Below are 15803 nucleotides of genomic sequence, written 5' to 3'. Positions count from 1 at the left end.
ACACATAAAAGGCACATGTAAACAGTAAAAGTCTAAGCCAGATGTCTGTCATAAAGAAATTGAATAAGCTTTTTTCTTTTCATTTTAAGCATGTTTGGTTAGTATTGGTGTAGAGGGTCTATAGCTGCAGACTTCAGCTTGTGTATTTCTCAGCAGAGTACCAAAAAAAATGGCCAGAACTTTTTAACTGTAGAAAGTGTCATAAATAAGATTCGAAATTCTCATTTTAAGTGTACCCAAATGTCCAGTGTTGATACTGCAATCTACATATCAACATCCTAACCTGCTGGCTTCTCTCTGTTGTTCCAAGTTTTATAGTTTTGGAATCTTATTTCCTCTGAATGTGATTTGTATCCAAAAGAGGCGGTAAGTTCTTAATTAGTACAGAAACCAGTGAATGAAAAACGCCTTTTTACCCCCTCTCCCTTCATTGTCAATACTCATCTTTAGAGGAATAGTGGAATTATCACACTGTTACTCCCATTCTTTCTGTGTTTGGTAACATAGGTAAGACCAGGGCATGTGTAGTTGGAGTGTATTTTTTTAATTAGTACATCAGAGTGAAGGAAGGTACTACATGCTCTCTTGTAGACAAATAAGGAAAGACAAGTGTTGGTGATATATCATATCAAAGGACTTTAAATTTTGTATTTGCTTTGATAGAGAAATTTATTTATATGATACAAAATTCAAAAGATGCCAAAGTGTATGTATTATAAACTTAAAGGTTTCCCTCTCCTTGTTCTTTAGGCCACCTGGTCCAGCCCCCTCTACCAAAATCAACCAGAGTTAACAATTCCAAGGAATTTTCTAATTTTATAACTTGTAATAAATACGTGAAGTATAATCACATGAATCTTAATAAACAAAAAACCAAAATGACCCCCTATATATGTTGTCACCCACAGTAGTACCTCAGTTAATCTGTACATGTCTGCACATTGTAAACTTGTGTTTACATCCAATGAAGCCCGGTTCCACGGTATCTCCTTTACCCTCTTTTTCGATCTCTGACAATTTAACTATAAAACTATCAGGTAACACTTACCTGAATAACTCTCCTGAAGTCAAGTGAAATTCACTCACAGAAGTAATCTGTGTCCAAACCAGAAGCTAAACCTTACCTAGTGGTGTCTCTGATTCCTATTCAACTCCATTCATACAAGTTGTCCTGAACAAAACACAGAAGCAAAGCTAATATTTATCCTTTCTTGTGAATCTAAGTAAAATTTTATACTTTGCTGTATCTTCAAAACAGCTAATGAACATCATTTACAGAGTGGCTCGTACGTTGACTACCCTCATAACCATCATTAGTTAATGCTTATCACAATCAGAATTCATAATGATTTTCCACATTTATTTTGTCTTTGTAGTGGTTACATAGTAGAGGTTCTCACCAAAAGATATTTAAAGCATGTCTATAAAATGAATTACAGTTTTAAAGTGAGCAGCACCCAGAAGTAAACCGAACTGAAAGCTTGTTTAGTTTTCTTTGGTCAGACCATGAATCTGATAGGACTTCATTTCTCTGGGGCTTGGAATAGGTTAGTTGTTTGCTGTTTAACCCTTCCTTTTGGTTCCCTGTTGTGGCCCCCTTCTCCGTTTGAAAGCTTGGAGACACTAGTCTGATTTTCAGATACTGTTAAAAAATCAAGGGGAAAAATAATGTCTCACAGTCATAGGCAGACTTCAGATAGAAAACGTCCTTCTCATGATACATAAGCTCAAGATTTTCCGTAAAAGAAATTGTTCTGTTACTTCAGTGGGAAAGAAAATCACCATGTTCCTCTTAGTTGTATATATGTATCTACTTGCCCAATTTGAACAAAATAGACTCTTTTTTTAAAATTAAGGTATCATTGATAAACAATCTTAAGAAGGTTTCACATGAGCAACGTTGTGGTTTCAACATTCACTCATACTATGAAGTCCCCCCCAACCCACTGCAGTCACTGTCCATCAGCGTAGTAAGACACTATAGAGTTAGTACTGTCTTCTCCGCGCTGTGCTGCGTGCCCCATGACCCCACTACATTGTGAGTGCTAATAATAGTGCCCCTTAATCCCCTTCTCCCTCCCTCCCCACCCATACTCCCCAATCCCTTCCTTTTTGGTAACCCTAGTCCCTTCTTGGAGAAAACAGACTATTTTAACATCATGTCATTTCATTTACATAAGTAATAGTTGCAACTTTTTAAGATAAATTTGTATTTACTATGTAGTAGTTCAACTTCAATAGTTGCAACTATTCCAACTTTCTCCAAGACTTTAAGGGGGATAGGAGGACTTCAGTTTGCACACTTAGGTGAGCTGACAGTATTTGTAGACATTGGGGCACCATTTCTGAGGAATGACTTGGGTAAACACCTATTGTTTATCTGCCATTTCTTCATCTGCCATTAGGTGACGTTTTGTCAGTATTAAGTGATTAAGAAACAACTGGAACATGTTAATCCTGCTTTCACTTGGGGGAAACATTGAGGAATATAGTTTATTCTTGGTATAAGTATTAATCTTCTTGAAAAAATTTTCCAGGGCATTCCTTTTTGTCATTAGCTAGTGATATGGAGTGTCTATAGTTTTCTTGGCAATATATTTGAATACTTAAAAGTTTTTTAAAGAATGGAGGTGGTTACACAAAGTCAGAAGAGAATTCTAAATTTCACTGTTCCATTTCTGGCTAACTTGGAGGAATTTTATTAACCAAGGGCAGTATTTAAGGGCAGTGCTAAGCGTAACTAAACCAAGAGTTTGTCTTTCTAGCTAGACATTTCTTGACCCTTCACAGAATAAAGGTACATGACTATGACTTAGTACCTCAATTGGTGTAAAATGCTGACAAAGATATATATTTGATTTTGTAGTATGGGAGCAAAGAGTGGGAACTAGTTCCTTGACAAGAGTGTTTGGTCATACATGCATTTGCACACTTAGTCAACCATTCAATATCTGGCAGTATATATATTGAGGTAAATAATTTCAACTATAGGTTCTGCCTTTGTGTAGCAAATGAGTGTTGTTACTTGTAGGCTTGATGGCTATACCTTATCAAATATATCTCATCTTACTACATTTTGTTGAAACTTGAGTTCATAGAATAATTAACCTGTGATTTAAAGCCAGAGTTATTCTGTTTCTGAACTCAAATTATTTTATCTCAAAAATGTTTATGTAGTTCATGTCTGTTATCATTTCCACAAGAAGGGTTGTCCCTTCTCTTGCCTCATAACTTTTCTTTGACCTTTGAAAGATTAGTTAGCTGACTTCCAGGTTTTTGCTTGTGGTGCTAAAGAGTAAAGCCTAAGGAGAAGCAGATCCAAAACTTAGCCATCTTAACTGAGCAGTATGACCACATTAATGAAATGCTCTCCACTCGAGCTGTAAGTTTATTTTACTTAGGCAAAACAAATTTAGTGCCCCTTTCCTTCCACCACCCGAATAAAATCCCAACAATTGAAATATTAAGTTGGAGATGAAAATGCTGCTGTACCTTGGGAAATAGTGAAGGTGGTCCATATTCTTCTTGTTCTCAGCATTGCTTGGAAATATGCAGGATGCATATGTAATTCTCTTTGATACACTTGGTCATGAGGTTCCACATAGGCTCTCTGCTGGTGCCTTGCAGAGGTTTAGTAGGTATACCAACAGTGCATCAAGATTGGAGAAGCAGCTTTGTTAAGCAGGGTTCAAAAAGTAGCACTTTACCAGGAATCCAGATGGTCACATTTGAGTGCAGGCACAAAATAGTTGCTATGTCAGTTTACAGACTTTTTCTTAATGGGCCAGATAGTAAATATTTTAGGAGGAAAAACTGAGGTTATTATGTGGGTATTTACATAGCCGTTTAAAATGTGACCAATTCAGAATGTAAAAAACCATTCCTAATTAGTGGACTATTGAAAAACAAAAACAAAAAATCAGGTAGCTGTTCAGCTTTGGCCCATAAGCTGTGGCATGCTTGTCCCTGTTCTGTAGTTATTTCCATTGGAGAGAAGACATTCCCAGTCTTATGTCAGTCAGATTCCGTTTTCCTTTAAAAAATAATGATTATTTAGGCATCATCCAAATAGCTTATGATAGCTTTATTCTTATAATGCCGTCATTGGTTGCTGTGTTTTCCTTTTCCAGAGATGTTTACCCCAAGATGTAAAAGAGAACAGTTGTGCCCTATAGAAGAGTAGTCTGCCTTAACTTACACGTCCTCCTTTCCATAGGTCATGAGAAGGTAGCTCACAGGAGGATGTATGTTTTCTTTCTCTTTCAGCCGCATTTGGATGAAGCGCAGGAGGCAGAGTGCCAGGCTTTGAAAACGCAGCTGCAGCAGGAACTGGAGCTGTTGACTGAACTTCAGAGCAAGATCAAAATGCAGGCTGAGGCACAACACGCTCAAGAGCTTCGGGAGCTGAAACGGAGGGTCTCCCTCCGCAAGGCACTCTTGAAACAACAGGTATGCGTAATAGAAAAAAGTAATTGTGCCAGGATTTGCTTTCATCAAAATCATTTCATAAATATATTTTTGTGATGACAGAGGTGGCATTAGATTGTTTTCACAATACCATATTTCCTTAATTCTAGTTTTGGTAGTGTTTTCTTTTTCTTTAAAATTACTGATTCAGTAATGAACCTTAAAATTAATGTGTGATGTATTAAAGGAATATATATACTTAAGTAGTAATTACTAGAGGAATGATGTGGAGTTATGTGAAGACAGTTGAATTGTAAAAGGATAGCTCTGGCTCCGTTTTCCTCCCTTCTTTTGTGTACCTAGTTGTACCGAAAGAAATTGGAGAGAAACTTGGATAGTGAAGGAAAAAACTTTAGTAATTGCTTGAGAGAGACAAGGAAAAGGGATCAGGAATATACTTCATTCATTCCTGGTCTGAAACTGTACAGATTGATGCATTACTAGAAAAGAGAAGGTAAGACCAGTTTTACACAGATGAAGTGTCAGGCTGAAAATATTTCTAGATGTAGCTTTATTTATTTTACTTATTCTTTGTCATATATATTAGAAGTAGAATCCCTAAATTCACTTGTGTCCTTTAAGGTACTGAGGCTATATGTGTGTGTGTGTGTTGAAGAAAGAACAAAGGGTATAAGCTTTTGAGAAAGAAAGAGAGGAAAGGCATTTGTTTTGAGAAGTAGTAGAATACCACTTGTATCCAGGATTGAATGCTCTGTTCCAGAATTCCTGAGCCATAAGTTCCCAGCAGCTGGCATGTCTTAGGTCCATTGTAAGTTAACACATGCCTAATGGTTTTGTCTGTTAAAAATTGTCATTGCTTCTGGACCATTAATTGGCGCATAGATTTTCCTCTACTTTCTACAGTTCTTGTGATAAAAATAGAATACCTCATTTCTATTAAAAATAAATGTTCTTAAAAACTCCACCAAAAGAAGGTGTTGCTATTTCTCTGGCACAGCTGTCTTCATTACTGGCTCCTTTAAGAGGTACTTGCCTCTAAAAATTATCTCAATTGTGTTTCTCATTCAAGGTGGGAAGACAGAAACACATACAAATTTTTAGAAAAATGTAGTTGTCCCATGTACAGAATTCATAAATCTGCCTGATTTCAACTTGCATATTTAAAATTGAATCTAAAGTTCCATCTCTTATGCTTCAAAATTATCACTAAAAGAGAAACCTATAGTATTTCAGTAACAGTGTCATGAGAGAATTATTGGTATTGTTTTATTTGTATTTTTAGCTCCACCTAGTGGCTCCGAGTTAAAGAGTGCTAATTAGTATCTTAGGTGTAGTCATTTCAATATATGAACTAAGGCCTTTATGTTCTACGAAACCAGGTAAAATGTTGGCATAGGGCTAATACCATTGCCAGAAGTGCAGTGGCACTCTCATACATTGTTAATGCATTTTGGAAAGCAATTTGGAAGTATATCAATGATCTTAGAAAATGTTAAGCAAAGAATTTAGAGAATTTAGAGAAAAGAAATCCTGAATACAGGAAAAACAATATGCATAAATATGTTAATTATAGCATAGTTATAATGGTTTTAAACACCTAACCATGTAAAATAATTAAGTGCTTATGACCAAGCCACTTAATAAAATCTTACTCAACCATTTAAATAATGGCTATAAAAATAGTATTAATGTGGAAAAATGCTTATGAGGTGTTGAATAAAATAAAGACAAATCACACTTAAAGTGAGTTGAACTAATACTTATAATGGCTCTTTTAATATGGTAGATTGGTTGTGGTGGTTTGTATTTGATAATAGACATGCATAAGATTTAGTATTAAAAATAATAAAAGAAACAGTGGAATAAATCTACAGTGCTTTGAGTTGCTGCTTGATTTTTAGGGCTCATGTTTATATTTCAAGTGAAGTGCATGACTATAAAGTACTTTGGGGTCAGTCAGTTGGCAACTACCAAGGCAGTGATATACCCATGGTATGATTTGAAAACATTGTAACATCTGTATTTTCTGTACTTTGTGCCTACTGGTTGTACAGATAAGAAACAGTCATCTGAAAATAGAGGTGGAAGCAGAGAGAATGTTAGTTGTTTCTAGATGTGTAATAATTCTGTTTGAAGATTGCTTTCAGCGTCCAAATGAAACAAGAATTGTCCTCCAGGTCCTCCAGGTGTTTCCATGCTAAATTGTGTGTTTTTAAAAGGGCACTTTAAAAAAGATACATAAGAGGGGACTTGATAATATGGGTAAATGTTGTAACCAAAATGTTGCTCATGTGAAACCTTCATAAGATTGTATATCAATGATAACTTAGTATAAAAAAAAGATACATAAAAATTAAGCACATTTGTTGAGCTAGATTTCTGTGTAGAGAACAATGACTATTGGCTTAAGTCCTCAAATATCTTAAAACCTAATTTAATACTTCTTTACAAATACTCTTTATTTCCTATTTTTTAAAAACTTTGTATCATGGAAATTTTCAAACAAAAAGTATTAGTGAAATTATTAAGAACTAGTACAATGAAGTCCCCAAATACTCATTACGCAACTTCAACAGCTATCAGTATCTTGCTTATATTTCGTCTGTTTCCCAACTCCACATGCAGCCTTTTAGGGGAGCAGGATAGGGGGCAGAGTATCTGAAATATTTTAAAGCAAATGCCAGCATAGAATCATTTCACTGCAAACACAGATAAGGAAATAAGGACTCTTTTACTTCAACATAGTCATAATTCCATTGTGTTAACTAACAAAATTATAATAAATGTTTAAGATTACCTAATACTCAGTCCATACTTAAATTTCCCTTTCTATCTAAAAAAAGGTCTTCTTGGTTTATTTAGATTGGGGCCCAAACATGGTGTAGACGTTGCATTTCATTGTCTTTTAAGCCTTTTAGTCTCCTGTGCCCTTTTTTTTATTACTGTGGACTGGGTCATTTGCTTTGTAGGAATTCTCGCATTTGAATTTGGCTGATTCCAACCTCATGGTGTCATTTAATGCATTCCTCTTTACTTTGCATTTCCTGTAAACTGGTCATTAGATCTAGGGGCATGATTATATTTACATTAATTTTTTTCCTTTTAAAAATTTTTGCGAGGAATGTTCATAAGGGTTACTGTGTTACACTTCCTTTTGCATCACATCAAAAGCTATATAATGTCTAGTTGTCCCACTTTGAAGTCATATTTGATGAGTGGGCTCAGATATTCTCATTCATCAACAATTTCTCCATCAACTTCTTCCCATTGTCATTGACTATTGTGTATTTTTTCACACTAAAACTATTTCTAGTCAGCTATATATATTTGTAAACCTTTGAGTTGTCCAAAACTGATTCTGACGGCTACCCAACCACTGATTTCTAAGTACATAGAGTCTCCTAACTTTCTAATGGAAACTTTATGGTTTCTGTTTGTTTTTCACTTAATGCTCTGATCTTTCTGGAATATGGTATCAGATGAGATTCCATTTTTATTTTCTTCCAGGTGGTTAGCCACTTGTGCCTGTGTTGTTTTTCCCATTAAATTAATTAGTGCTTTTGTCCTGCATTAAAAACTTACAAACTTCATTCTGTTTCTGTTTTACTAATTACTGGTTCCTACACCAATACCATATTTATTACATTAGAGTGACCTTATGGTGTATCTAATAAGGCTACATTCTCCTTACACATTTTCTTCTTCAATCTTTTTACCTAATGGTTTTGGTAGCCATTCATGATAATTGCCTTGATTTATTATTTCAATAGAGATTATTACCTTTGCTTTTAAGAACTTAATTTTACACATTTTAGCAATATAAGTTATATATGATTCCTACAGTACATCTCTTTGATTTTTAAATATACATCCTTTAAAATAGCCAGAGTGGACATTTTTATGATTCACTTTAAACCAGAATAATTATTGCTTCTGTAGTTTATATATTTTTTAAAATAAATGAGCTTTCTTTTTGCTTCCCCCCACCAACCCACAACAGATGGAAGAAGAGATATTGACATTTCAGAATGAGTGCAGTGAAAGAATACGAAGCCTGCTAGAGCGTCGAGCAAAAGAGATGAAAGCTTTCAAATCTGAAAGCGAGGGACTAGGTTTTGGAAACGACCTCTCTAACCTTGCCCCTGAGGCATTCAGCCAAACCCCCCCTGGACCTCCTCACAGGGCGCATCCCATAGGTGGCCTACCACAAGCCTGGGGCCATCCAATACAAGGTGGGTCCCCAGCGATGCAGGTCACCCTTCTGAGCCAATGCATGGGGTACCCCGAGGTAGCAGTATGTGAGTTCGCAATAGCCTTCGGGTTCTGAGGCAGACAGCTGCCGGGGGATGGACAGAACAGGGCATGAACAGAAGCACCAGTGTCACTTGACAAATATCCAATGGGTCACACATGTCTTACACGTGACTTAATAATTGAGAATGGTGAGGAGGAGCCAAGATGGCGGTGTGAGTAGGACAGCAGAAGTCTCCTCCCAAAAACATATATATTTTTGAAAATACAAGAAATACGACCATTCCTAAAACAGAGACCAGAAGATACAGTACAATAGCCAGGCTACATCTACATCTGCGAGAACCCAGTGCCTCACGAAGGGGATAAGATACAAGCCATGGCCTAGCAGGACCAGAGGGAGCCCAGGAATGCTAAATACCCAGCCCTAGCCATCCGCACCAGAGCATGGACACACAGTGCGTGGTGTGCTGGATACTAGGGAAACTGAACAGTAAAACCTGCGAGCGGGTCCCCACGGCCAGCGCACCTGGGACAAAAGAAAAGCATGTGCTTTTTGAAGGTCTTAAAGGGACAGGGGCCTCACAGCTGGATGGAGGCATCCCGGCATATAGCCCAGCAGCTGGGAATCCCCAGGAACTCCAGGTGCCCCAACCCCATGGGCGACAACATAGCTTGGCGGCCCCCCACAGTGATAAACAGCCTCCCGCCCACTCCCCCTCTGGCGCGGCCCCACCAGAGCAGAGCAGCAGCCTAAAAGTGGCCACGCCCACAGCAACCGCATGGAGCTTACTCCACAGTAGCGGGGCAAGAATCAGAGACCCCATCTGCACGCAGCTGCCCAGTAAAAGCCACTAGGGGTCACCGTTCTCCCAGGAAAGAAAGGTCAGGAGCAAGTGGAAAGGGACTTTGATCTCCCAGCTGACACACATGCCAAGTGCCTACGACTACCTCTATCACCATGAAAAGGCAGAAGAATTTGATACAGACCAGACTAACCCAGACATCCTCCCCTGAGAGGGAATCTGAGGAGATAGATTTAACCAATCTTCCTGAAAAAGAATTCAAAATAAAGGTCATAACCATGCTGATGGACTTGCAGAGAAATATGCAAGAGCTAAGGAGGGAGAACACAGAAATAAAACAATCTCCGGAAGGATTTAAAAGCGGAATGGACGAGATGCAAGAGGCCATTAATGGAATAGAAATCAATGAACAGGAACGCAGAGAAGCTGACGCAGGGAGAGAGATAAAAGGATCTCCAGGAGTGAAAGAATATTGAGAGAACTATGTGACCAATCAGAATGGAACAATATCCACATTATAGGGGTACCAGAAGAAGAGAGAGAAAAAGGGATAAAAAGTGTCTTTGAAGAAATAATTGCTGAAAACTTCCCCAAACTGGGGGAGGAAATAGCCTCTCACACCATGGAAGCACACAGAACTCCCAACACAAGGGACCCAAGGAGGACAAGACCAAGACACATAATAATTAAAATGGCAGAGATGAAGGACAAGGGCAGAGTACTAAAGGCAGCCAGAGAGAGAAAAAAAGTCACCTACAAAGGAAAACCCTTCAGGTTATCATCAGACTTCTCAACAGAAACCTTACAGGCCAGAAGAGAATGGCATGATATATTTAATGCAATGAAAGAGAAGGGCCTTGAATGAAGGATACTATACCCAGCACGATTATCATTTAAATATGAAGGAGGGATTAAGCAATTCCCAGAAAAGCAAAAATTGAGGGAAAGGCTAAACAGATGTCACCAGAGAAAATAAAATCACAGCAAAGAAAGCGGACCAATCAATTACTAACTAAAGGCAAAAAACAAAATCAACTACCCACAAAAGCAGTCAAAGGAAACACAAAAGAGCACACACACATACACACACACACACACACACACACACACACACACACACACCAAAAAAAAAAAAAAACACCTAACATACAAAGAATGGAGGAGGAGGAATAAGAAGGGAGAGAAATGAAGAATCATCAGACTGTGTTTATGATAGCTTAATAAGTGAGTGAAGTTAGACAGTAAGATAGTAAAGAAGCTAACCTTGAACCTTTGGTAACCAAAACCTAAATCCTGCAATGGCAATAAGTAGATATCTTTCAATAATCACTGTAAGTGTAAATGGACTGAATGCACCAATCAAAAGACACAGAGTAATAGAATGGATAAAAAAGCAAGACCCATCTGTATGCTGCTTACAAGAGACTCACCTCAAACCCAAAGACATGCACAGACTAAAAGTCAAGGGATGGAGAAAGATATTTCATGCAAACAAGAAGGTGTTGCAGTACTAGTATCAGACAAAATAGACTTCAAAACAAAGTCACAAGAGATAAAGAAGGACATTATATAATGATAAAGGGCTCAGTCCAACAAGAGAATATCACCATTATAAACATCTATGCACCCAACACAGGAGCACCAACATATGTGAAACAAATACTAACAGAATTAAAGGAGGAAATAGAATGCAGTGCATTCATTTTAGGAGACTTCAACACACCACTCACTCGAAAGGACAGATCCACCAGACAGAAAACAAGTAAGGACACAGAGGCACTGAACAACACACTAGAACAGATGGACCTAATAGACATCTATGGAACTCTACACCCAAAAGCAACAGGATACACATTCTTCTCAAGTGCACATGGAGCACTCTCCAAAATAGACCACATACTAGGCCACAAAAAGAGCCTCAGTAAATTCAAAAAGATTGAAATTCTACCAACCAACTTCTCAGACCACAAAGGCATAAAACTAGGAATAAATTGCACAAAGAAAGCAAAAAAGGTCACAAACCCATGGAGGCTTAACAACATGCTCCTAAATAATCAATGGATCAACAACCAAATCAAAATAATTGAGAATGGCCATTCTGCTGGAACAGTCCAGCAAAGGAAACTCCCTGTAGACATCATCACAAGCAGCCTCCTCGCTTGGGTGCTACCATGTGGAAGCTGAGTACAGATGGTATATTTTATTCATTTTTGTAAAGCGTTCTGTTTTGTGTTTACTAATTGGGATGTCATAGTATTTAGCTGTCAGGTTTTGTGCTTTGTTTTGTTTTTAACTTTTGGGGAAATTTTATGTAAAGGGGAATTGGTGTGTATGTGTGTTTATTAAATATGCACACACACACACATACAGTGCACGTGGTAAAAAGAAACTGGTTAGATAGGGGGTATTTTCTGAAAACTGCAAAAACAATTCAGCAACGTGGCTTGACTCATCACTTTTGGACAAGTCTATCCTAAGAAATTTGTGCAAAGATCTAAAGCCTTTCTCTGTATACCCCAGGTTCTTATGAGCCGCTCACAGCAGCCAGCATATGCTAAAACAAGTTATTATGGAAACACACCTGTATCCCCTCACCAATGTATTTTGGTTATTAAATAAATGTATTTTGTCTGACTTTTATTTATTAAATTGGCCTCATTTGGAGTAGGAAAAAAGTGGAAATCCATGAACACTAAAGGGTTGCATTGACTCTTTCAGAGAGTAGAAGACAACCTAATTCTTTTTCTGAATGCTGCAAGCTTGTCAGGGATTTTTTTTTTTTTTTTTTTTGGTCTATTCAATTGTGCCTTCTTTGTGGTATGGTGAGATGGAGGTGCTTCAGGAGATCCCAAGTTTTGTGGAAATTACATTGTCAAACTTGTAAGCCTCCAAAGGGGAAGACAAAAAGGGTGAGAGGGGCCCCTGAAAGCTCATATGAGGGGTATATTCAGTAGCAGAGTGAGGAGATGAAGCCTATGTATATCCTGATATTTTGTTGCTTATGCTGTGATACGTCATCCTAGCTGAGCTAAGCTCTGTTAACTTCCAAGACCCCAAACAGTACTTTTACTTTGTTTATACAAAAACAAAGACATGTAACCAATACAAATCAAAGGCCAGAGGTATTTGAATGATGCCGTATTTACAGACCACCATCTCTTGGAATTCTCATCACACTACTTAGACATAATTCGATTACCCCCTTTTGGTTTATGGGGTTTCCTGTTTACAAGTAGAATAGCCCGTTATTTAAGTGCTTAGTTGCCGAGTGAGCCAGGAGTCACTGAGCCTGTGACTTTACCAGGGCTGACTAACCCTCAGCACCACTGTAGGTTTTGCTGCATGTGCAGGTCCTCTTCCTTTTTTTTTTTTTTTTTTTTTTTCTGTTGTTGATTGCTGTTTTTGTTGCTGCAATACTTTACAAACTTCTAGTTTCTTGAGACTTAGTGATTGCTTGGCATCATGTTAACATCACACGACAGAAAATACCACTTGCAGAAGTCTAAAGCCTCGGTGCTAACGTACTACTGAAAAGGAACCAGCAAGTTTGGCAAATAAAAAAAAAAACACTACAGTGAGTTATGGTGGTCAGGAAATCTCTTGACGAAAGCTAACTTCTTTTTTCCAGAGAGGGGTGTGTTTTGTTTTATTTTGTTTTGTTTTGTAATGAAGGATCCACCTGATGCTGACAGTCAGATGTGACTTGGGGTCCCACCGCCAGTGTGGAGACTGAGCTGCAGGTGGGTGGGGAGCCATGAATATGACTTGAAGGGAAAAAATGTCCTTCCCCGTGAGCGCTCCAAGTTCCTTTAGGTTGCTGTCCTGCCCTCTCCCCAGTTGTCTTGAAGAACCAGGAGCCCTGCTGCTGACAGACTCCTGCTTTTCACAGAGGGCTCCAAGGTAGCATTCTCCACGGCCTCTCAGTGATGCTCTCCGCCTAGACCAGACCAATCACCATTGAAATCTTGGTTTTCTCAACCAATTTAAGTCTTCTCCAGGTACGTCAGCCCAGTCTGCCTGAATCCACCCCTTTAGGACTTTCTAGCATTCATTTAATGGGAACTGGGAGAAAAATTAATATTTCAGTGTAAATATTTTTAAAACCAAGATCGCAGTAGAATTCACACACAGTCATAGGCAGTGTTTCATGTAGCGCTCTGGTCCGTCGTCCTCCTGGCCACGGTTGAGATCACCAGTTTTTAGGTGGACATAACATGTACTTGATTCTACTGAAAGGGACTTAATTATTTCAATAGCTCTTCTGCATTCAAATATTGTACAGTATCTCAGACAAATTGAGATATCTACATGTTTAGAGGAAAGTGATAGGACCAACCTTTAGAATTTATAAAATGTCCAAAAATATAATGGAATTTGATACCTTTTAAAAAATTCTTACTAGATCTGGCTCCTTTACTGAAGCAGATCAGTTTTGCATATAAAACTCTAAAATCGAAATGGACTTAAATTAGTCAAACTGAATTACTGAGTTCATGCAGACTACATGTACTTGTAAAATCGTGATTGAACACTGACTCCAAATGTCTGTCCAGTAGGGCTTCGTTTTTGCCACAGGACCCGAGCCAGTTTTACATCACTATACCTGAATTATTCCATTAAGTTAATTTGAATTAAAATATATATGGTTTGAAAAAAAAATAAAATGAATAAAATATATATAGTTTGCAAAAAGATTCAAATTAATTCAGATTAATCATTCAGATTGGTTTGTGTGTGTTTGTAAGATTAACTTCTGAGGAATCTCAATCATGGTAGGAATCATCAAAGAGTAAAAGCAGGAAAATCTGAAGGATTTTGAAAGATCCTAAAGAAAGAAGCAGGCACTTTCTCAATCAGTGTACAAATGTCAACCTTCGATTAAACTAATACTACCTCCTCCCCAGTGCTGGTGTTCACTTAATATGTATGTGTTTAAGAAAATAATAAATATGGGAAATTTGTCCAGCATATCAGAAATTTGTAAATGCTATATCTGGTATCCAGAACTTGGCAGTAAAAAGTTTCCTGTGTTCACTGTCTCTCCCTTCTTTTAAGTTAACATTTTGAAAATGTAAAACCTCATACCTTGAGATAATTCTTAATTGGGTTCCCTTCCTTTCATACATATTTTTTTCTGTTTATTAAAATCAGCTGTATCCCCAAATTACAGTATCTACAGGTATTTTCACTGATATATAAGGTTAGCTGGAAAATGTATTTATATTATTTTTATTCAGAACTGCCATTCTTTTCAGTGATCTCTATACCTGGAGATGACTAGTCCTGCATTTAAAGCCACACCCACAGGTATAATACGCTTAGTACTCTAAGCCAAGGATTTACCAGTAAATTGAACTTTTTAGCATAACCATCATGATGTTCAGCTGCCTAGACATCAGATAAACACCACTCAGCAAACTAAGAAACTGTCCTTGACACTCCTTCCCACTCCCGCCTGTTTCCTCACCCCCTTTTCAAAAACCAAAACCTCTGTTATGAGTGTCTTTTTCAGACCATAAGGCAGACTTTAGTAACTTTCTGCTTTAAGTACTAAGTATCTGGCATTTTAAACTTTCATAGAGTACATTGTGTTGGACACTGGAATAATACTCTTCATTTTCACCTGTGAAATATGACTTTATTGTACTTGAAACACCTCTTTTGCATTTCTCCATTTGTGCCATTCACTAGTGGAGATGAATTGTATTATACCATGATCTACTGGCTTTTTAAAAAGCTGTTAAGTATGCACATTTTTGGTATAGCTATTATCATTTGTATGTATATATTGTATATACACATGAGTGCCCATATGTGTGTATAGATAGGTGGATGTATCTCATACTGTACATTTCCATCAGGGCACTTAAGGTTCTGTTACTTGGTTATTTCAGTCCTCAGTTAAGGCAAGAATGCATGTGTTTCTTAAGAGTGAGTACTCTGGGTTGATATTTATGAAAAGATGGTCATTAGATGCTATCTTTTCTTTTTTAATACCCTCTTAGCACTTGTGTGGGTGGGAAGAAAACTGGGTAAAATGTGGATCCATAAGATGCAATGCAGTAAAAAGTACTGGGGATGGAGCCAGTTAGTGTTTCCATGGGTCTGTGTCGTGATACAGTAAAAAATAAGTGATGCGGAGAGAAACGAACCATGGAGATTGAAAAACACTGGTGGTGATACCTCTGCAAAGATGATAGCCAATCACATAATCTTCATGTGCGCTATCTCTACATTTTTCTTAGTGATGCCGTTGATCCTTGTACTTTCTGTACTCCATTAATACTAATAACTATTAATTTTGCTAAGGACCAAAAT

At 37.7% G+C, this 15803-nt stretch overlaps 1 protein-coding gene across 1 annotated transcript in view; it reads left to right on the top strand.

Moving 5' to 3' along the window:
• Positions 1-15803, top strand: part of LOC140849252 (serine/threonine-protein kinase TAO1-like) — a 209260-nt gene that overhangs the window by 163760 nt on the left and 29697 nt on the right. Inside the window, 2 exon segments of the mRNA XM_073236241.1 lie at positions 4267-4449; positions 8429-8660. Of these exon segments, the coding sequence (XP_073092342.1) occupies positions 4267-4449; positions 8429-8660 (415 nt within the window).

This window comes from Manis javanica, chromosome 4, assembly GCF_040802235.1.
Source record: "Manis javanica isolate MJ-LG chromosome 4, MJ_LKY, whole genome shotgun sequence".
NCBI lineage: Eukaryota > Metazoa > Chordata > Mammalia > Pholidota > Manidae > Manis > Manis javanica.
This window is presented reverse-complemented; position numbering and strand designations above follow the sequence as displayed.